At 36.9% G+C, this 23,682-nt stretch overlaps 2 protein-coding genes and 2 pseudogenes across 4 annotated transcripts; 1 reads left to right on the top strand and 3 right to left on the bottom strand.

Annotated features, from left to right (window-relative positions):
• The first annotated feature begins 6,165 nt into the window (after positions 1-6,165).
• On the top strand, positions 6,166-8,553 carry LOC107907406 (inositol transporter 4-like; annotated as a pseudogene).
• Positions 8,554-8,675: 122 nt separating this feature from the next.
• On the bottom strand, positions 8,676-11,454 carry LOC107907405 (U-box domain-containing protein 4). Of its 2 annotated transcripts, none has more exons than XM_041093978.1 (2): positions 9,917-11,454; positions 8,676-9,688 (listed from the first exon to the last, which is right to left on the bottom strand). In XM_041093978.1, the coding sequence occupies exons 1-2, from the start codon at positions 11,240-11,242 to the stop codon at positions 9,626-9,628; spliced, it is 1,389 nt and encodes a 462-aa protein (XP_040949912.1). In that variant the 5' UTR covers positions 11,243-11,454; the 3' UTR covers positions 8,676-9,625. The 2 variants fall into 2 exon arrangements, with proteins under 2 accessions (XP_040949912.1, XP_016690268.1); XM_016834779.2 differs by having other exon boundaries at positions 8,676-9,063; positions 9,917-11,433.
• Positions 11,455-13,558: 2,104 nt separating this feature from the next.
• Positions 13,559-17,338, bottom strand: LOC107907408 (inositol-phosphate phosphatase-like; annotated as a pseudogene).
• A 131-nt stretch (positions 17,339-17,469) lies between these two features.
• LOC107907407 (putative MO25-like protein At5g47540) lies at positions 17,470-21,480 on the bottom strand. Of its 2 annotated transcripts, none has more exons than XM_016834780.2 (11): positions 21,033-21,480; positions 20,561-20,722; positions 20,366-20,484; positions 20,210-20,284; positions 19,897-19,990; positions 19,562-19,621; positions 19,167-19,235; positions 18,424-18,522; positions 17,997-18,041; positions 17,785-17,887; positions 17,470-17,701 (listed from the first exon to the last, which is right to left on the bottom strand). In XM_016834780.2, exons 1-11 carry the CDS (start codon positions 21,150-21,152, stop codon positions 17,643-17,645), a joined length of 1,005 nt encoding a protein of 334 aa, XP_016690269.1. In that variant the 5' UTR covers positions 21,153-21,480; the 3' UTR covers positions 17,470-17,642. The 2 variants fall into 2 exon arrangements, 1 of the variants encoding a protein (XP_016690269.1); XR_005913960.1 differs by lacking the exon at positions 17,470-17,701 and adding an exon at positions 18,916-19,048 and having other exon boundaries at positions 17,791-17,887.
• Between the last annotated feature and the right edge of the window lie 2,202 nt (positions 21,481-23,682).

The raw sequence follows: 23,682 nt of genomic DNA, 5'->3' as shown, positions 1-23,682 counted from the left end.
TTGAATTAGAAGCTGAATGAGATATGAAATTAAAGATAAATGAGTCTATTTTCACATGAAAGAAATAGAGTAAGCAAAAGAGTTATATATTTTTAGATATTTGAATTTTTGTGAGACAGAGTAAGAATGTTTTATGAAGTCCTGTATTCTGACTTTAGAAAATAATTAAAAATTGTACAGAAAGAATTATGAGCTATAGTTTATATTTCTAGATTCCTTAGTGAGTCTATTTTCAACAGAAATAAGCAGAAGCATCATATGAAGTTTTTACAATGAGATAATTTATTTTTAGTGAACAGAGGTCAAAACCATCAGATAGTGAAATAGGGGAAAATTTAACGAATAAACTCTACTAATTGGATTACCCAAAAATTCTGAAAATTTTATGATAAGAAGATATATGAGTCTAGTTTCAGGTAAAATTTACGGGTCTAAATTTTTAGTTTCATAACTCAAGTTATAATTAAATTAGTGACAGTTATGCAGGTGTATAGTTTTATTGTGAATGGTGAAATAAATTATTTTGATTTGTATAAGTATTCGAAAAATTTTTAATGTTCTCGGTTTAGACCCTAATCATTTTCGTTGTATGTTTTAGGGTCTCGAGTACTCTTTCTAGGGACATATTGATTAAACGCGAGAGAATTAAATTTAAAAGTAATTTTTTATGCTCTAAACTGGTAAGTTAAGTCAGGTAACGCCTCGTGCCTGACTCCGGTAAAGGTCTTGGGTAAGGGGTGTTACAAGAATATGGAAGTGCCCGTGTTTGGTAGAATATGGAATACACAACCCATGTACGAAACTTAGTTAATGGATGGGACATGCACCTCGGTGGGTCGATGTTCAATGCTGAAAATATGTACTAGAAAGTGACATCAACTTCTAGTTGTTGGCAATCCACATCTGATTGAGGACGTTATGATGTCCACAAGAAGGGATGATGTACTCCCTACGACGTACACCGGCGAGGGGACCTCGTACGTTACAGATGATGTTGGGTTGGATGATGAGTCCGATGTGGATCCACCTCGAGAGCCCCGCCCTGATGGTGCAGAAGTTGTATTATTTTCTAAACCGGAGCCTATTCCAACCGGACCTGAAGATGTTGAAGGGGTTCAGATAAAGAAGAAGAAGATCCACGATTTAGGGCATACTCGCCTCTAGTCCACATGCATAATGTCGATCTATCGACAGATGATGCATTGGAGTTTCCAGATCTACCACACAGAATGCGTAACCGTACAAGTTCGTCATTGGGTTCGGGTGAATTGGAAGTTGGTAAGGAGTTTTCCAATAAGGATAGTTTTCTTGGTGTATTGAAACAACTTAGCATCATGAACGGGGTTAACTACAACATGGTTAAATCCAAATCCGAGAAGTTTGAGGCCAAGTGTGTAGTGCAAGACCATACATGTTTATGGAAAATCATGGCTTCGTTTAGGAAAAAAGACAAGCTTGTGGGAGATAAAAAGTACAAAGGTCCACATACATGTGTTGCCAGTACAGTATCACTGGGTGTTTAGGATTTTTGAATAATATTGTTATTATGTAATGTTGCATTATTTAACATACTTTATTGACAAGTGTTTCACAAGATAATCCCAAGATGGATTTAGATATGTTAGCTAGCTTAAAACTATCGACAGTGAAGGTGGATCCCAAGACTTCTGTGTCGGTCTTAACTGCCAATATTTGTAGCCAATTGATGTATACGCCCTCTTACCGCAAGGCTTGGATAGTTAAGTAGAAGGCGTTGGAAAAGATGCATAGTGGGTGGGATGTTTCATATAATAAGGTGTGGCAGTGGTGTCAGGTGCTGGAGAGGTACGTCTCAGGTTGCATAACAGAGCTTGAAACGGCACCTGTATACTACAACGACTGATTGCTCTATGGATGGCAAGTGTTCAAGTGTCTGTTCTAGAGCTTTAAGCAATGTCAGGACGCATTTGTGTATTGCAAGCCATTGGTACAAATTGACGGTAACTTTATGTATGGTAGATATACCCATCGGCTATTGCTAGCTGTGGCACAGGATGGCGGTGGGAGAATCTTTCCAATTGCGTTTGCAATAACACAGGGGGAGTTAGGTGATGACTGAGATTTCTTTCTTTCTAGGTTAAAGAGGCATGTCTGCCCCCAACCTGATATCTGCGTTATATCGGATCGGGAAACTGAAATACTAGCCGCAATTGAGCGACAGGAAAGCAAATGGGATCGCACACACCATCGGTATTGTTTAAGGTACATTGCGTCCAACTACTACGGGAAATATCGGTCTACCATTGAACGACAAAAAGTGACTAACATGGGTATTTAATCTCTATTAATATAATTTCGTTTGTAATATTCAATTTATTCTGAATGGAAGAGTAATATATAATTTTTGCTATCAACTTATATTGGCAGGGTACGAGATCAAAAAGGACCGTTTTCATTAGATGATGGCAATTTTTGTTCAATTAACGAACAAAGCGAAGACTACCTCTGTAACATACCTTTTGAATAGTGGACACAAGCATACGACAGTGACCTACGATATGGTCATATGACCTTAAACCTGGCTGAATGCATAAATTTTATTCTAAAAGGAACGCGTCATTTACCGATAACCTCGGTTGTGCGAGACATATTTTTATTTAGCGGTACTATTTCCAAAACGAGCAGCGAGTTATGAAGGCCAAATGCAATGAGGCCATGTATGATGTCGGAAGGTATTGTAAGAAATTAACAATGCGAAGGCGTGGACCAACACCATGCACATAGTGTGTCACGATCACGACAACCTATGGTTTCGTGTGACGGAGTTTGACAGACCGAACTAAGGTATTACAGGCGGTTAATATCGTGTACACCTGAAGAATAAGACTTGCGACTGTGGGACGTTTGATGCACTTCGTTATCCATGCGCTCATATAATTGTAGCTTGTCAGAATATCTGTTTGGATCCAATGATATATGTCGATGAAGTGTACAAAATAGAATACATGTACAATGTGTGGAGACACGTATTCCCATTGATCCCAGATGAACGTAAGTGGCCATCTATATCGCTTGCTCCGTTTAAGTTGTTATCAGATAGAGAATTACGTCGCAAATCAAAAGGTCGACCTTGCTCGAGTAGAATACGTAACAATATGGATATCCAGGAAAGAACGAACCAACAAAAGTTGTGCGAATGGTGTAGGAATCCAAGTCATACAATTCAATTATATCCAAATCGAAATAGTTATAGTTGTTGTAATAAAACTATGTTGCATTATTTCTATTTTATTAAAAATATAAAAATATTAAAAATATTACCTTATTCAAAAGAACTTCTATTTTATTAAAATATAAAAATAAATTACTAAACAACTTTTATTTTATTAAATGAAACAATATAAAAACAGTTTGTACAAATATATTAAAAATATAAAAATAAATCACTATTAAAATATTAAAAATAACTTTTATTTTATTAAATGAAACAATACGAAAAGTTTGTACAAATATATTAAAAAAATCAATGTTGGTGCCGGTAGGAATCAGTGCCACATGGGGATCGTCGACGGTTACGCATTGGATTCTTCCTTAGTTCAGCTTCCGGCGGGGGTAGTGGTTGTGGGTGTTGGGAGGATAACCTGTCTTCATAGAATAAAGAACGTGGAGGTGTTTGCATCACCTATGGCGGATTTGTTTGAATCCCATAAGGCGATAGGAATTGGTAATGAGAAGAGCTCTCCAACGGTGCCTCGTGCGATCCCTCCTGCAATGGCGGCATATATATCATTGGTTGAGTTAGAGTCATCGGGAAAGGAGATGCACCGGACCATGCATTCCAACCTGGCATAGGATTGGAAAAAGGAAACATATAAGGGCTAGAATACGCACATGGTATAATATGAAGAGGCTGTAATGTGGGTGTCATCGGTTGAGGCGTTGGGTCCGGTGATTTTGTGGGCGCTGTTGATAGGCCCGTGCCGTCATCCCTTCTCCTTGGATTTAAAGGGCCCCATCGTTCCCTTTCGACATGAATTTGCTAACACCTCTGCTCTTCCGACAGTAAATATGGCTTGCCATGGATCCTAAACCATGGCATGTAATCTGACGCATACGCTAACTTTGGAACGATGATCAGTTCTTGAGTAGGTATATGATCATACCGGTCTTCCCACATTTCGATATATTTCGACCAGAATACTGGCAAATTCTTATTCTATTGTCGTAATGCAATTTTGTACTCATCATCGAGCACCTCAGGTGCCACGGGAATCAGTTGTCAAAATCTAAATTGCCACAACATTCTATCTGTCTGGTGCATCTCCACAGTAGCATAGTTGACCAATGGGACTTTCACATGCCAAATGTTCAGATTTTGAAAGAATTCATCTAGAACTACTACCCGAATTTTTGTATCCTCGTATGGTATCCATTGAAGCTATATGAACATGATAAAAATATTAGTTATATACATAATACTAAATACTAAATATGAAACAACTATTTTATGTATATATATATTTTATTTAATACTTACTTGCGATTTCGACCGTTGGTCTAATAGAAGTCGTATATCTTCAAGAGCGGTAGGTATTCCAACATAACTTGCAGAATGGTTCCACCTAATTAAATAAATTTTTAGCATACAATTATATTTTAAATCTATGTAATAATTGTAAAATCTAATATAAATTTTACCTTGTTATGAGTGAGAATGTATATGGGTGGTCCACTCGATGACGTAAAAATAGAAAGTGAAACCAAACCCATGATTGTAGTAGTGATAGTCAACCTTCGATTTTGGCTTTAGTTGGTGGCGTCGCCCAGCACATCTCCCTGTACAATATTGCCAACATGGTAGACCCCCAACTAAATTCGCCAGCTGCTTTAAAATCAATGATTTTCAGCAGCCACCTTAGGTGTACGAGGTTTCGTGACAAGTCCGACATCAAATAACCTCTGATCATCTCAAGAATGTATGCCCAAGCATATCGTATTCTTTCTACTTCAATCAAATCATTCCTCGACTCCGGGAATGTGTCTCGTAACTAGCTCGTATCGATCCCACCTCCTTAAATATTATCCGAAATCGTACCCAAAAGATCGTAACATACGACTCCCCAATCAGCAGATTGAACGGACTCAGTGAGTGCGGACCCATCCATCGACAATCCCAATTGTAACTGCACGTCCTCCAAAGAGATGCCACACTCTCCGCATGGAAGATAGAATGTATGCGTCTCGGGTCTCCACCTCTCTATCAACGCACTGATGAGTTTCGGGTCCAACTTGCACCTCCGGCCTATAGTGGCCACGTGCCAAAAACCTACTTCCCACAAATAATTATCTATCAACGGTGATGGAGGACCAGAGATATTACGAATATAGCATTGTAACACCCGATCTACAGACTGTGATAAAAAATTATAAAATAAAAATTAATTAAAATTACATAAATGAAAAATATTAAATAATATTGAAAAATTAAAATTAACCCTTATCATTCTCATTTGTTCGACGGAGATATGTTTATGATCGAGACGAATTAATTCCTCGGCCATTGCTAACACGATCAAATATTTTTGAAATTATAAAAAAAAATACTAATTCAGAAAAAAAATTAAAGAGAGCTTTTTTCTCAAAATTAAAGAGAGCTTTGAGAAATTTGAGAGAAATTTGAAGAAATAATGTGTGAAAAAATAGGAGGGGTTTTATAGGTTTTTTTATCGTTGGACCCCCTAACGGTCAAAAACTCAAATAGCCGTTGGGGAAAAAAACACATGCTAAAACGCGTCTCTAGGGGGGCGATTTTGCCACATCAGCAAAGCTCGTCCATGTGGGCGCGTTTTGTGCTGATATGGCAAAATCGCTCCCCAAGGACGCGTTTTGCTAAAATTGGCCCTTTCCAATAAATAATGAAGAAATTGACCCATTTCCATAAATAAAGTTGGAAACAAGCCTTTAATGGTAAAATGGTCCTACAATTTACTACTCTAAATATGGTAAACAAAATTAGTTAAATTAAGACAATGGAACTGTATAAGAGACTGTTAGGATAGCTTCCCACTTCCATTTTAACCACATTCAAATCTCAGCTATTTAATTTAATTAACCACGAAAACAATTTCAACTCAAAGCTTAGGATTAATTATAACACAAATCTTCATTGCATTTTAACTAGCCGAATCTCTGGGGGACTCTTTTGGTATTAAGCTTACATTACTTTCATGGCTGATCCAAACTGGCACGATTTCTTATGTAATTTTTTTTGTTTATTTTCAATACAAGGAAATTTCGTTTTGCCTGTTGGTACAACATGGGTGAAGGTGGTGTCGCAAAAGCAGACAAGACGGAGTTTACTGAGTACTGGAGGACGACATGGAAGACTCCTTACATTATGAAGCTTGCATTGTCGGCTGGGATTAGAGGGCTTCTATTTGGTTATGACACTGGTAAATAACATATGATGCTACATGTTCATTTGTAACATAAATGGTGTTGTATATGTATAATGTATATAGTCACTAATGTTTGGATTGCAGGGGTGATATCTGGTGCTCTACTTTACCTCAAAGAGGACTTTGAGGAAGTTGATAAGAAAACATGGCTACAGGTTAGATAGTGATTTACCGAGTTCTTGTAGGGGAGATAAATTAAAGAAAGGGAATATCGCTTGATTAGTTGATGATGCAGGAAACCATTTTGAGTATGGAAGTAGCAGGTGCTATATTTGGAGCTGGAATTGGAGGGTGGATGAATAACAGGTTCGGGAGAGGAGTGTCGATTTTGGTTGCTGGTGTTCTTTTCTTCGTGGGTTCCATAGTGATGGCTGTGGCTATGGCTCAATGGATGATTACTCTGGGAAAGATTTTTGTTGGTTTTGGAGTCGGAATGGCTTCCATGACAGCACCTCTTTATATTTCGGAAGCTTCCCCTACTAGAATCCGAGGGGCACTTGTTAGCACCAATGGCTTGCTAATTACAGGTGGCCAGTTTCTGGCTTACCTAATCAATCTGGCCTTCACTCATGTATGTCATATTTAATCATTACAGTTCAAAATTTATCATCTCTTATTGGCTCAACTTGAAAGTACCACTTTCATTGTGTTTCAGGCTCCTCGAACCTGACGCTGGATGCTTGGAGTAGCTGGACTCCCCGCCTTGGTTCAGTTCATCTTGATGCTCACACTCCCCGAGTCTCCTAGATGGCTTTACAGACAGGTTTAACTCTTGTCCTGATTGATGTGATGAGGCAACAATAATAATGGTGATGATATATTGTTTATTATTATGTTTCACTCTTCAGAACAAGGTCGAAGAGGCCAAGTCCATACTAGAAAAACTTTATCCTGCTGACGAAGTTTTAGAAGAGATTAATGCCTTGAGAATCTCTGTAGAGGCTGAAAAAGCTGATGAACATGCCATTGGAGACAGTCTGATGCAAAAGTTGAAAGGTGAAATTGGAAATGTGGTAGTCCGAAAGGGGCTGTATGCTGGGGTGACAGTTCAGGTGGCTTAGCAATTTTCAGGCATCAACACAGTGATGTATTACAGCCCGATGATAGTTCAGTTCGCGGGGTTCGCATCAAACAAGACGGCAATGGCCCTTTCTCTTGTCACATCTGGTCTTAACGCGCTTGGGTCTGTGGTGAGCATGTTTTTTGTCGACAGATACGGGAGGAGGAAGATGATGTTGATTTCAATGATGGGTATCATTACATGCCTTTTAGCCTTAACCGTGGTGTTCTAGCAGGCCGCCATCCGGTCCCCGCAGCTTAACATGTTGGAATCCACGCAATTCGATGCAAATGCTACGTGTCCAAGTTTTAAGTCGGCTGCTAATGCACCATCATGGAACTGCATGTCTTGCTTGAAAGTCGAATGTGGTTTCTGTGCTAATGCGGTAAATGAAGTAAGTATATCCACACCTCTCCATTTCCTAGCACATTAGACACATCCATTAATGCATCAAAATCCATATGTTCAGTATGCCCCAGGAGCATGTCTGGTAGTGACGAAAGATATGAAGAATGCATGTCAGCGGAAACATCGTACTTGGTTCAAGGATGGTTGCCCAAGCAAAATTGGGTTCCTGGCAGTCATACTGCTGGGATTGTACATCATTTCCTTCTCCCCTGGGATGGGAACCGTGCCATGGGTTGTCAACTCCAAGATTTATCCACTAAAGTACAGAGGTCTCTGTGGAGGGCTAGCCGCAGTTTCCAACTGGGTCTCCAATCTCATAGTCAGCGAGTCTTTCTTAACCTTAACCAAGGCTCTTGGTTCCGCTGGCACCTTCCTCCTCTTTACTGGGTTTCTGTGATTGGGATTCCTTGCATCTACGTCTTTGTACCTGAAACTAAGGGACTGTCGTTCGAGGAGGTTGAGAAGCTGCTGGAGACTGGGTTCATGCCCAAAGCATTTAGGAAGAAGAAGTTTAAAGAGTAACCGCCGGCCGGTCTAGTTGCTAGGCTTTTACTATTTCTAGTTGGGCCTTAGCCTTCCAAGATCAAGATTGCTTCTATAAGTATTGTCCAAATCCCCATGTTGGTTTTTATTTTATTGTCCATTAATAAATGCTGTAACAGAATCTTATTAATCAACAAACATTAGGACTTTACAAATACAAAACAATTTCTTGGTTTTTAATTTATATGTTGCAGTCACTTTTTACAGTAGGACACAAAACCAGAACAGATGCCAACACTTATGCTTCTTGATTAATCATTTACTTGAATGCATAGATTAGACCATCAATTACAAGTTCACAATCCTTTGTACAGTAGGACAAAACACGCCCCTGCCAGCTAATACATGATAATAACACAAAAGAACCAAAAAGAAAGTGAATCTCCCATATAGTTGAAACGACTTTACACCAAATTGGAGAAGATCAAGGGTCCTAAGATGTCGCAATATGCATCCACCTAATGCAAAAAACAGTCCCTCGACAGTACTGCATCAATCCCCTTGGCAGCTTGGAAATGAAAACCATATGCTATACATTCTTCCTTCATTCTGCAGGTCTCGAATGTTGATGCCATGTATAACATGCTATGTACATCTCTATCTGACAACCAAGAACTTGAGGAGAAATGTTTATTAATCACACAAGGTGCTAGAGATGATCAACAAGTACAAGAACAGAAAGTTTATCGTATGCCATCCTTAGGCAACTTTATGCAAAACCTAATACAATCGTCTCCATTACAGAAGGCTTGAGCTACAAGCTGAGATGATAAAAAAAAAAAAAAAACTGCTTGGATGCAGATCACATCACATTAACATATTCTCCATAGTCCATATTACTATGCAGAAAGACAATCAATACCCAGTAGATCTATGCAATAGAATTTTGGGTCACTCAGACAAAACACAAGGAAAATAACCCAAAATCCTCAAGTCAAACCTTGAGAACACAAGTCAAAAATAAAAGGGACAAAAAAAACCCCAAAACCTAATCAATACAAGTAAGCTCAAAGTCAGTCTCTTGCAGACTAGCCTCCTTTAAATTGTCTTTTGTACTTGTTCAACTCAACCACACTGTACAAACCATCAGAACACTCCCTATACAAATAAATAAATAAATCAATAACCTGGTCTAAGTACCTCAATTACTAATTAAAGTTCTCATCTCTTCTCTTCTCTAAGGACTGAAACACAAAGGCTCTTGTCTGGATTCTCTTAGATACCTAAGAAGAATTTCAGCCTGCAAAATTAACATTCAACAAATACGTTGGTTGTTAAAATGAAGCAAACAAACGCATGGTTAGATTTGATGCAAAACTAAACGTTCTCAGTTCTGATCATCCAAGTGCAATTACTTAATCAATCAAAGCAATTCAATCAACTAAAAACAGCATTGTGATTAGAAAGAATCAATCAATTACATTATCTTCATCCAAACACAAGTAAATCAAACATCAACTAGAATTACCTTATGCTTAGCCTTAGCACTCCCAGTCTGAGAAAGAGCCACAAGAGGAGGGATCCCACCTTCCCTAACAAGCAACCCCCGATTCCTAATGCTATCAGCACACACCTGCAACAGTGTCAACACCGCGAACTCCTTCCCCTTGGTAGACCCATCCTCAATCGCCTCCACCAGTGCCGCAATCCCACCTTCCTCAACGATAGCTTCCCTTCCTTCCTCAATTCCTGCCAAGCTACTGAGGACAACCATCGCCTTCTCTTCCATTCCGGTCCCTTGCTCGCCTACCATCCCCACCAAGGGCCTAACTGCACCCGCACTAACCGCCCTTTCTTTGTTCTGCCTGGCCGAACACAGCTTATAAAGGGTTGTTAGTGCATCTTTCTTGCCTCTGTTGGATCCGTTAATAAGAAGGGATACCAGAGGTGGTATCGCCCCGCATGCTCCAATTGAAGCCTTGTTTTCTTCGATCAAAGCTAAGCTCAGAAGTGCACAGGCCGCGTTTTGCTTGGAGGTTTCGGTTCCCGTCTTGAGAACATACACTAATGATTTTATAGCTCCAGCATTTATAATTCGGTCTTTGTTCGCTTCGAAAAGAGACAAATTTAGCAACGCGGTCACTGCGTGCTCTTGAGTCCATGGATCGGTGTTCCGAAGGAGCGAAGTGAGAGCAGGGATCGCACCGGATTCTCCGATTGACTCACGGTTATCCACGCGGTTCTTCGCTAGCAGTCTCAGCTTAGCCGCAGCCGATCGCTTCACGGCAATGGACGGTGATTGGAGGCCGTCGATGCAGATCTTGACCGTCGGTTGAAGATCCTCCGGTGAAATACTCTCGATAATTTCCGTCGAGAAATTCTCTCTCTGCAGAAAGCCTTGGCACGGCTCCGGTTCACACACAGCTCCATTGCCGCTCTCATTTACCAAGGCGTTTTCGAGCGAGGGCAAGGTAGCCAACCGCTGCAACTCACCGGAGATGTCGCTGCTACAAGCCGAGAAATCGCTGAAGGCTTGAGAAATGTCTAAAAAGCCCTCGGTTTCTGAGTCGGACTTAACAGATTTGGCGTTGCTCTTGGAAGCCAGTTGGCCGAGACGCATGTCGATGACGGATTCGGTGAGGTTTTCGGAGACACATCCGGACCTTTGGGGGACGGAGCTAGTAAAGGAGCAGCTGCTGTCGTCGTTTTGGTAGAAATTGGAGCGTATCGTACGCATGGAACGACCAGTTGTGTGTCGGTCTTTTTTAGCCGTCGAAGTCGAAGCCGAACCTTGAGTGCAAATGTTTCGACCCAACGGAGACCTGCTTGAACTGGAATCTCCAACAGAAACCATTTCTCTTTTTCAGAGACAATAAAATGAGAGTTGAAGAAGCAACAGCAAGAGTTAATGCAAATTCGAACAGTGGTTTGGTGGTTAAGAGAAATTCATTTCAAAGTTAGCTAAGAGGGTTGGAGGGTCGATTTATGTATTTATTGGGCTGAGGGTGAAAGGAACTGCTGTGGATTTGGTTTCTTTGCCTATCTATCTGCTCCCGCTTGGTTTGTGTAAAAGTTAAATAAAGTGAAACGGTCGTCCCAAATAAAGTAACACGTGCTCCTTTCCTGTGGGCCCAAAACTTTCTTAAAAGCATAAACACTAGTTTAATTCTAGTTTTAGTCCCTATTGCTCTTGAAATTTTATATAGCAAAGGGATTAAACCATAATTAAAGCAAAATAATAGGAAAGGTGGGTGGGTGGTGAGATCTGGTCAGCTCAGGTGTGACGGTGGTCACAGCCGTGAGGCATGAGCCATGCCCACGTGTTTCGAATCAAACTCCAATGCCCATTTTTTCTCAACTATGGCCGCCTGCCAATTTATTAGTTGAACCCAAATATGCCAAAATGGGACTTGGTAAAAAACTATTTTAACTGCTAACCATGAGGCGGCAGGTACAGCTCTGAGTTTCCCCTCTTTTTTTTTTTTCTTTTTTTTTACTCCTGAGAAAATTATGTCAAATGCCCTTTTTAAGCATTAATCAACTTATCATCCATTAACAACAAATTTTGACTTATTCATCTAATAAATTCAACCTTATCCAAATTTTGCTTTACTTAAAAGTCATAAACAGAGCTTCAAATTTCACTCAAGACGGAACACTACTCTTAACTTTTCATTTTCTTATAGTAAAGACAATGTAAATTTATTTAGTTATGTTTAAGTCCTTAAAATTGTAATATATATCATATAAATCAAGCCTATTCTCTCTATAGAAACACAAAGCTTAGGATGAGGTGCATATATTGATATTAGAGCTGCCAAAGCTTGAAAAAAGCGCACTTTATATGTATATAATAGACTCATTTCTTTTATTTAAAACATATATCATATCTTAATGCATATATATTATATATTGGTAGATATTGTACTAGCTAGTACTATTTATATTTATATTATGTGCAATATTGTGCAGCCAATTATACGACATGCTGAGTTGTTTAGCACCCTAACCACTCTTATTAGCATATTTTATGTATAATATATATATGTATATTGTACATAGGATTGTTAGGGAAAGAATTTAATTTTTGAGTCCGAATTTTAAAATGATTAAACTGTAAAATAAATATAGAGAATACTTAGTTTAAAAAATAAATATATTGAGAGATTAATTAATCAGTCGTTTACAAGCGTTTGGAGACTATAATAGCAATAGTAGTAGTAGTAGTAAAGAAGCAAAGTTGATGATATTGGTTGAACTAAAACTTATGTGAAGGTGTGATGCATGATTACGCGTATTTGACTAAAAAAGTTGGATGGAGCAGTTCTTCTAGGGAAAGCAAGATGAGCGCAGCTTCAGCATCTCTTTGGAGCATCCATATCATCAGCAATGGAGACTTGAATGCGGGGCTACAATATTTTAACATCAAATATCAGTCGAAAAATACAATATTTTAAAAGACGGACAATAATTAATGCAACCAGCAAGTCATTACGAAATACATAACGAGAGGTTATGAGTCAAAGTCAATTAGCTATTTTGGGTTTAGGGTTAAAAGGGATACGGATAAGAGTATATAATCATAAATCATAGAGAGTTACAAAAGGAAGAGATTGTCAAAATAAATTAACAGATAAAATCTGCAGGCTAGTAGATGATTGAGCCCACGGATAATTTTATCTAAAAAACAAACTTCAAATAGATATGGTCGGTTTTGGAAACTAAACCCACCTGCAATTGCTTAATGGTAGGTATATCATTGCAAAACAGCTTGTTTATTGACTGGTGTGGGAGGAAACTTCTTTAGAAAAAAGGGGGGGGGATGGGTGGTAAGCAAATTGCATGGCAGGACAGGACGACTAATAAATGACATATTAATTGATATATCCTGACTTCTCACTGATTCTGATGGATTTTGCCTTTGAATTTGAAAATAGCAATTGTCCAACTCAAGCCCGAGAAGGACAAAATTATGAGAATAAATAAGGTGATGGTACTAATAATAAATTATATGAGGGGTAGTAGACCATGACCTTTGAGAAAGGGCCACATCTAAACTATGGACATCCATCCAGACTTTGATCTGCTAATGGCCTAATGTGCGGTGAAAAAAACATTTTCACACTCGTCTATTATCATTTAATAAGATAAATACCAGCTAATAAAAAAATAATAATTTCGTTTTAATATATATTTATTTGGGTATTCTTCTGAAATCTTAATCCTTATTGAACTGGCAGTGAGGGACCAACAATTCTGGAGGATGCCCACCAGGCCCACCTGGTCTACATCAAGCTGAAGGTGGTCTAAAGGGTTTTTCATTAAATTGGGCTGGTAGATTCCCCAAAATGTTTTTCTTTTTCTTCATTGTATCTGCCAACCTTGTGAGATTTAATATCAACTGGATTCTACAAAATAATCTGTCTGCCACCGGTCAGGGAGGACCATGCCTATTCCAAGAATCATTAATGTTTCTAAACCCACATTTATCCCTGAAAGGAATCTTTGACCAATTACAACAATAACAAAAATAAGCTAAGATATATCATATCAAGTAGAGGCAATTTCAGGACTATGAGGAGATTATCAATGCTGCAAAGCCTCAAGGAATGCATCTTTCAAGAACGGATTCGAAGCGGCGACCTGTGGAACTGTGATGTCGAAATCTTTGCCAAACCTGATGGACACAACAACACAACCATCATTAGATGAAACAAACCTTTAAAGGCTTCAACTTATAGTGCAAACATTAGATTCAGAAGAAAATTGAAAGTGCATCGTCAACCATGTTAGCTACTTACGGATCATACACGAGGCCCCCAGCTTCTTTAACGATTAAAACGCCAGCTGCGACATCCCTGATCATAGAGGCACACTGTGTCAATCGTGTAGTGAATATTGTAACTCCGTAAAATATCGAAATGATCAAAAGCATACCATGGACCACCGTATCCAAGTTCATAAAACAGGTCAAGCCTTCCGCATGCAATTCCACAAAGATTCAATGCACATGAACCGCTCATCCGGACTGATCTCACCTGTTAATCAGAGGAAGTAATTATGGATTTCAACACATGGTAACAAAAAAAAAAAAGAATCTGGGCACAGCTTTGGTTTTACCTTGAAAAGTAAGTTATTGATCTATTTGTAGTAGCATCCACAGTTGGTGTGTCTCGTTTTGTTCCAGCCTGCTCAATTGAACAAAATTGGATCAAACTTTTACATGCTTGCCAAGAAGGACAACTTTATTGTGTCAGTTAGCCTAACACTATTCAATAACAATCTCCTAGTAATAATGAGATAATACTGTAAAATGGGATTGGAATTTTGAGGCAGAAATTTCATGTTCAGTTTCAACCAACAAAGAAAAAGGACTAAGCTCGGGATTTCGACACAGAAGAATGTTCACACCTCTGTTGCAAGAAGAGACTTCACAAGTTCTGTTTGAGATGACACTGCAAATTTTCAGGAAACAAGGCATCAGCTTTTAGACATTCACTTGAAAATTGAAATGACATTTGAGACCCATACATCAAGATCACCGGATTCACCTCTAATAGGAGATCCATTGAGAAAAGCACCTTTCCCAAGTATACCGGTAAAGAGCTGCATATCATGAAGCCAGAAATGTTTATTTAGCACTTAACAGAAGATACAAGACTTTGCTTGGCACGAAGGAAGGTAAATTTGTTAATAAAATGGTTAAGATTCATAACCACATTCCTACTTTGTAGCTTAACCATTAGATTAACAAATTTTCCATCCTCACTTCTTTCCATCCTTCGTTCCAAACAAGGCCTTATTCCAGCAAACTTCAATGACGTGAAGAGAAAAATCTAACCTCATCCATTAATGGATTGTAAACAACACCAACTGTCGGAACCTTTCCAAGGGTAAGACCAATGGAGGCACAGACAAAGGGAAACCTGCAGGGTTGAAACAATAGAAACATGAAAATGACTTTATAAATGAAACAAGACACGATTCAAGGAAAAGCTATTACCCGTGGACAAAATTAGTTGTTCCATCAAGAGGATCAACTATCCAGGTAGGCTCATCCGTAAGCTCTGATGTACCGTAAGCCGCGGTAGTTTCTTCCCCAATAAACTACAACAAATATCAACTATGGAAAATCAGAAAAGATGATTACTGAGAAAAACCAGATTATCTCTTAAGCTCAAATTTACTTTTAATCTTGATAGATAAATGGTAAGAGAATTGTGAAAAAGCGCAAACCTTGTGAGAAGGGTAATGCAGCTTAAGATGGTTAAACACAAGATCTTCACATGCCTTATCGGCCTCAGTGACCAAATCGACCTGAATTTAGGTAAAAAGAGAACTTTTAAGTAGTCATTTCCAATTCTAAATAGGAAAGTAGCGGTGTCTACTTTTGGCAAGACTTAAAAGATTTGAATAGTTAACAGAGGAACCAATTTGAAATGTACTTAAAAACAACCTATAGGAAGATTAGTTAATAAAACTCTGGTACCAACCAATGAATGGTTGAACCTCACTAATCCTTTAGCATTAATCATTATAATGCATTTTTCATCGAACATGGATTTCATGGCAACTAACCAGAAATGGGGGAACATAAAATGAAAACAAAAATATTGTTTAATCAAATATTTGAGATGGAAATATATTAAGACCTGGCCTTTATGCTCCACATGCTTGGTCTGATAAAACCCTTTACGGATTATCTACAAAATCATTAAAGACCAAGAAAAAGGTAAGAGACTTAGATTGAACAGATCAATGAAGTAAAATAGCAATACAAGAAAATAAGAAAGAAAAAAAGAAAAAGAAATGGAATTTTGAATGAACCTCGCCGGCTTTCTTTGCTGCATCGACTGCAGTGGCCAAGAACTCTTCAACAGAAACTGCAATTCAAATAATTTTCGCAAAAAAAGGAAAAACAAGTAACTGAAACAAGAAACCAGAATCCGACAGAAAAAGTGAATCAGGGAAACCAAAGGAAATCAAAAGCATAATAATGCTTAATAATGGGGGTCCTACCATTGTCAGCCATGCTTAATCGTTTGGCAAGAGAACGTGTTAGGAAAATTGATGGATGATTTTATTGGGAGCTTTTCACGTAGCAAGCGACAAGCAAAAAGAGACCATGAGTTTTAAGTTTATATAACACAATAATTTTACTGGAGAAACAAAATGCCCTTGGATTCTCTTCTTCTCTAAAATTTTCTTTCCTTTCACTTTAGGACTTAAGTTTATTATGCCATCCATGTTTTAAATAAAAATCACACCCGCTAAACTTTCCTTCCTAGCGTGGGGATATATACACAGCATTTTGCATTTTGCAGGTGAGATACAACAATGATGTTCGGTGGTGAGGTTTGTTTGTTGTTTTTTTTTTTCATTATTATATATGATTTTAGGCCAAACTAATTCACACATTAATTATGGCATATATTAATTCAGTTACCAGTTAGGGATATTATCACTCAGGAAAATGGATCCTATTATAATTGTTTGTTAGGACTAAAAAGATTAATTCAGATTAGATATGATATATAGTGCTCTTATGTTAGACGGGATGGGTGGTAAAGAAAAAGCAGAACGAGGGATTCTTCTCACTTTGCTTTGAAGAATTTACCTAAAATGTGCATTTATTGTTAACACCAGCGAAAGCAAGTGGAGAGGCAACTTCGAATAATGGAGGTTATTCTAGTCCAGACCAGTCGTGTCCTTGTCATAAGAATATCCATGGAATATGCCAATGTGCTGCCAAAAGCTCCTCGCTTGAATTCGATGGTGATTCCAAAAGTTTCACATCTCGTGATCACATGACTTTGTGAATTTGCGAGGCCCAAATCCATGAAAATATTAATCTGCTCCACCCACCTCCAGAAATACTAGTAGTAAATAGCTTAGAGCACAGGCTAATCAACCGGAAATGGTCCTCCCTGCGAAGCTTCCCACAACCTCTTTCTTCTCACTGCCTGCCTTATTCTCCCAACCCAAGAAACCAGCCCATTCGTCTTTTTGCATCCGCAAACACAACGCTTATGTAGCTATCCATGCAAACCAGTGCTAACTACAGATAATGATAAACTAAGATTAAGAATAAGAGCCTCTTTTACATATATATATAATATATAATATAATATTGCACATACGTCCTACAAAAAATCACTATGTGAATCACAGTCAGCTTGTTTTAATAACATTAAAACCAAAAATAGAAAGAATACAGTACACTAGAGATCACTATGCCCTGGCCAGTCTTAAAGCTAAAGGGCAGCTATTTCTTTCACAACTTGAGCCTTATCCGCCTCAAACTGTTCATCAGCTGCAAGTCAACCAATAAGAAACGATAAATAAAGTGGCAACCATAAAATTTACAAGCAAAAAGGTTTTGTTACCATTTTGTACCTTTATCAGTCTTGAAATCAGCAAACAAACGTAAAAGCTTGCTTTTATTTGCAACCAGTATGCTAACGATATCTGGAGGCTTATTTTGATTCGCAGCAAACAACTGTAGAAACATACCCACACATATAAATAACCAAGGGAAATGGTGAGCCATTTAATGTTTCAAACTACTATCTAAGAGATCCAAGTGGAAAAGAAATTTAACACCACACCTTGAAAACATGAAAAGCTTCTAATTGGATGCTCTTGCTTGATTCCTGCGGAAAAGGAATTCACTGTTTAGTGTTTGAATTTTGTTCCATATAATAACATCAAACTTAAAGACTAGTTTATTATTATTATTATTATATTTATTCCATATAATAACATCCGACTTAAAGACATTACAACTGCGTTTTAATACTTGAAGTCTTGAACAAGGAAAATCTCAGTGGTTACAGCTACCGTGCTGATAATAGCAATAAGCCAGTATAACACTTATGCCTATCATTGTGACAATAGTCAATGACAACTTAACCCTCATGTCAAATGTGTACAACAGCCAAGTTGAATATACTATATTGTTAGAATAAAATAAACCAAGAAAATAACATCTGGATAATCAAACATGAAATCAAGAAATCCGGGTAAGTATCATACCCTTAGAAGATTCATAAGAATCCTTAAATTATCCCTTGAGCTCACGTATCTAGTCATGACAGCTGAATTTGAGCGGTCCAATAAAATATCCCCCAACAACTGTAACATAAGATGAGAACAGAGTAAACAATAAGCAAGATATAAAGGTCTCCTAAGCAACAAATTATAAAACAGGAATTAACACTGCCACATCAGATTTCGAAATCTTTAGAGATACATTGGCCATCATTCTACTATGATTTTGACAACTTAACGAAGGAACTTCAATTGGATTGAGTTGTGATCAAATCTTAAGCAGCACTTCTAGTAATCATTATCTTAACAAACTATTGATGTTTCAGATTCTAGAAGGATAACACATTTTTTGTACTCCTCATACTTCTCAAAAACTCCTTTTTTTTCTTTTGCTAAGTCAGAATATCATTAATAAATCCGCGTAAGAACATATGGTTTAAAACAGTACAAAATAGATAAAACGAACTGAACATAAACCTTGGCATCCTACAGAATACAGAAACATCCTAACACCATGCAATGAAATCTTGAGCTCTGTAGACCCCATATTCGCCAGTTTATCTGTCAGGTCGTTGGCATCTCTTGAGACCTTAGACCATCTATATAACCTCTTTAATCATCTCAAGGAAACAATCAATTTCAGAGAATAAAGCATGTTTAAAAGCACATTTGTTTTGATTGAAAAAAAACCACTAGAACGCTCACTGTTTCTTTCTGAAGTGTCATACCTTAATAGCTTGTCTTCTCGTAATGTAGTTGGTAGATTCCAGCAACTTTGAGTTATATTCTGCAAAAAACTGAAACCAAAAGCAAGGTGTTTATTGAACTGTAATCAATGAAAACTTTCAACATAAAAAGGGGCATGAAGAAGAAATTCAGGGACTACTGATATAGCTATTGTAGTGTCACTACAATTTTCAATCATGTGTAAAAATATCTAATCATATATGAAACAGCAAATACAATTATTCTAATTGGAAAAAATATGGGCTGACAGTATCGGAGAGAGAAAAAATGATACTGATAGTTTTGAGGAAAACTAATTATTCAAGTACCATGACAAGTATTCAACATAAAAACTTCAGAACTTATAGGATTACAAGAATGAAGGAGTAACACTCACCCAGTCATAGTTCTTGGAAAGAAATTCAGCTACAGTGGATTTATGCCTTGTCAGAAGCTCCTGTAAGAAAATGAGATATTACATGAGAATAGCAGTAGCCACATAACTCAAAACCCTCAATGAAAGAAGCAGAGAATGACTCAACATAAAACAACCTATATTTTAGGGGAAAATGTTAAAATTGAAAAGCAAATCAAGTTCCTACTTTAAAAGTTACAGCAAACTAGTTGTTCTGAAACTAGATTCCAAGGACGAATGCAGATTGGAAGTGAAACAATCAGACTGACAAAAAAAAAGGTGATCATCTTAACATAGTTTAATCAGCAGTACTCAACCTTAAAAGTTGCAGCAGCATCAGCAGCAATGTCAAAATTTGGAAGTTGTATATAGTCATAAAACTTCTTCATGTGCTCTGATTCCAAAACATGCCTGTAGATCAAATGAAACATCACACATACAGACAATAATAAATCAAATGAAAAGTTTTGTTATAAAAAGGAAATAATTCATAGGTAAATAATAGGCCAGATTGCCTCTGAAGTGCAACACCAAAAGGAATGGCTTGAGTTGTCCAATTATATCAACTAAAAGGATGAGAACCAAATCCAAATCATGAAAAAATGAATTAACTTTGTTGGCTATGCTCACCTTGCAACAGTCTGATGCCGTATGCATTCTCTCAACATTGCACCATAATGTAAAGCCATGTCTGTGTTCTCATAACTGAATAACAACATCTAAGAATCAGAAGATGGTGAAAATAGTAATCATAACTTCTGCAAACCAATGTTGAGTGCCACTTACCCTGCTATTAAAATATCCATTAGATCTAAGTTCGCCTCCAAGAAATCAGAAGCAATCAACCGCGAATGCACTTGCTGCCTTTGCAAATTTGCAACAACTTGAGTTGCATCTTTCCTCGCCTTTAAAGGAAGAGATACCTTGTCAATTTATCATAGAAGTAACAATTAGGATAAACTAACAGTTAATTGGTGTTACCTCTAAATTCAATTTAGGAAGACAAGTGATCAAAAGCCGCAGTGTGTTCTCTCTAAAGAACTCCTGAGTTAGTTGTGCACAAGCTTCAGAAACTGGCTCAGATTCACTATTTCCATAAAGAATAGACTTCAATTCCCTTATGTTTTTACATAATTCTGCCATCTGAATAAAAAATACGATCAAACGTAAGGATTAGACGCTGAATCTATGCTACTTTCAGTTAATCAAACAACTGCTAAAGCTGTAAATATCCACACCAAACATCAACCACATAAAAGAAATTAATAAACATTTGATTCCGCAGTAACTAAAATCCCTAGCTCCCGTCAATTGAATTCTCATCGGGGCCAAAACTCGAAAATATTTAGATTCCAAAAATAACCCGGGGGGGGGGGGAAGCTCCAGATCAACAAAGAAAAAAAATCGAAATAATTAATGTGCTAAAAAAATAAAGGTGTTCGATGAAAAGAACCTTCTCTTCGCGCTTGGATTCACGACTATCGGGGGAGCGATCAGCATAGATGAGGAGATCACGCGTTTGCCGGACCATGTCAACGGGAGTTCGCGGCTTTGATTTGAAGAGGCCTTTCATGTTGGTAGGCGATGACTTGTCGCAGACGTTGGCGGCAGTGGCGGTGTGAAATAGCGCAACCGGTTGCGGAAGCCTCCGCGCAACGGCTCTGCTCGTCGCACCGCCTGGCTTCGATATACAAATTCCTATTCTTTCGGGAAATAAAATAAAATCCAGTCTCAGGTTCTCACTTCTCCGTTATTGTGTTGGACTGTTTTTTACAATGATGATAGATGAATACGGGTGGGGTTTGGCTTTTGTTCCCAAGATATTCCGGCTTATTTTCATTACTTGCTATTTAGACAAGAATCACTCACTCTAACAGTTGGTCGGTTACTAATTGCCGTTCTTTTTACTCATGGGTTGAGCTGAGCTGAGTGTTTAGTTCCCTTCGATTGCGGACCCACATAGGATTATACAACATCACAGATTCAGTAGAACCAATCTTATATCAACACGTACACAAAACCCAAGTTAAATAATGGTGGGGGCTATTTGGATGTGGATTTTCTGACTGACAGGTTTATTCAGTTTCTATTAAAAAAATATCAAAGAAACAGTTGACCTCGTATTTTTCTAAGAAAATTAGTATTTTGATATTTTTACTACTATAAATCATTACGAGGTAAATGGATAAATAATGCTACTAATTTTTTTAAGATAATACCAATAATTATATTAGATTCCAAAACTTGTGAACTAGACAGATTTTCTTAAAGCCCACATAATATTTTTTTTATTGTTTTTTTCATAATGCTTAACTCTAAGGTTTATAATCACAATGATATATATTTTAATCGCTCTAACATATACTTTTATTTTACTTCGATTTTATTTATAAATTTTTTAAAAAGAATCATCCATCTAGAACTTGTGGGGAAATTAATTTAATTTGAAAATCGAAATTATCATGTGTTATAGATTTTGATAATCATTATAATTAATGAATCTTTTTATTTTAGTGAGGTTGAATACTCTAATTAATTGTTTTAATTTTTATGAGAGTTTAGATTTAGAATAATTCATTAATTCGGATGACTATTAAAATCATTTTTAATTTTAAAATTACATTTTAAAAAAGAGTAAAATACAAAAATAGTTACTTTTGTTTGCCTCATATTATATTCTAGTCACTTATGTTTAAATATTACATTTTAGTCACTTATGTCATCGTTTTGTTACGAAGTAGTCACTTTACCGTTAAGTTCTGTTACCTCCCTAATAGTGGTCTTACGTGGCAGTCCAAATGAGTTTTAAATGTCAATTTGGATGTCCTACGTGGCAACCAAAATTAAATTTATTTATTTAAAAATCTATTTTCATCCCAACAACTAGACATTCAAGTTGGCATTTAAAACTTACTTAGATTGCCACGTAAGACTGTCATTAGGGAGGTAACGAAGTTTAATGGTAGAGTGACCACTTCGCAACAAAACGTTAACGTAAGTGACTAAAACGTAACATATCAAACATAAATGACTAAAATATAATCTGAGTCAAACAAAAATAATTACTTTTGTAATTAACTCTTTAAAAAATAATATTGTCGTTGTCGGAGGTTGCACTGAGGTAAGTGTGCTCGGTTATTTTCCAATTTCTTCGTAGTCACGGTCACATGCAATGCAATGAACCAAAAAAAGAAAAAGAAAAATGCAAAGCCTTGCTTATTTTCCACCTTCTTCGTGTTCACATGCAAAGCCAAGAAGGAAAACCTCCGTTTCCACCTTCACAATTCACATGCATTCACGTTTTACTTTAAATTTTTCGAGTAAATTACGAAATCAAAGTTTAAATATGTATATAGAAGCGACCTTACATGGAATTGAAGCCGAAATTCAAACCCTTTGATTGCAGACTGCACCCATTATTTGAGTTATCCATTTAAAAAATAGAGATTTGAATAAAAATATAAGTTTAAAAATTGAATTTTAATAAAAAATAAAGTTTGTTTTCTAAACGAGTTGGTTTTTGTATAGGCTTTTTTGGCCCAGGTCCAATCCGAATCAATTTAAATTTCCTTATTGTTATTGTTTTGTTACCATTTTGTTATTATATTATTAGTTTGTTGTTATTGTTTGGATATTGTATAACTCTTGTTTTATTATTAATTAAGTATAAAAAATATTTTTTAATTTATTGAAAAGTATTTATTTTAATATTTTTAATGTACTTGATGTATTATATTTTTAAAATTTATTTTTATATAAAAATATCTATAAAGTTAATATGGGCGGGCTGAGTCAGGCTCGGGTTTAGTATTTTTAAGCTGAGTTGGGTTTAGACAAAATTTTAAACCCATTTTTCGGGTCGAGTCGATCTTAAACCTAGAAAATTGACCTAAAATTTTACTTTGGCTAGACCTGAATCTGAATCAACCATGATCAAGTCTATTGCACATTAATCCAACAATAAATAGATCTAGTAGGTCACTATATTATAACGATTAAATTAAATTAATATTTTTACTATTAAATAGATTAATTTAGTTTTTTACTATTATAAAAAAGAATAAATTACATTAAAGTTACATTATTATTAGCAATTTTTTGAC

The sequence above is a fragment of the Gossypium hirsutum genome, chromosome D05 (genome assembly GCF_007990345.1).
Source record: "Gossypium hirsutum isolate 1008001.06 chromosome D05, Gossypium_hirsutum_v2.1, whole genome shotgun sequence".
NCBI classification, from domain to species: Eukaryota; Viridiplantae; Streptophyta; class Magnoliopsida; order Malvales; family Malvaceae; genus Gossypium; species Gossypium hirsutum.
This window is presented reverse-complemented; position numbering and strand designations above follow the sequence as displayed.

Bases quoted from the DNA above. Each gene is read 5' to 3' on its own strand.
- LOC107907407 (XM_016834780.2), bottom strand. From the start codon at position 21,152: ATGAAAGGCCTCTTCAAATCAAAGCCGCGAACTCCCGTTGACATGGTC. The intron at 20,485-20,560 runs GTAACACCAATT...CTTCCTTTAAAG, and splicing joins TTCCTAAATTGAATTTAGAG to GCGAGGAAAGATGCAACTCA. The intron at 19,622-19,896 runs GTTGAGTACTGC...ATTTTCTTACAG, and splicing joins ATGCTGCTGCAACTTTTAAG to GAGCTTCTGACAAGGCATAA.
- LOC107907405 (XM_041093978.1), bottom strand. From the start codon at position 11,242: ATGGTTTCTGTTGGAGATTCCAGTTCAAGCAGGTCTCCGTTGGGTCGA. The intron at 9,689-9,916 runs GTAATTCTAGTT...TTAATTTTGCAG, and splicing joins GTGCTAAGGCTAAGCATAAG to GCTGAAATTCTTCTTAGGTA.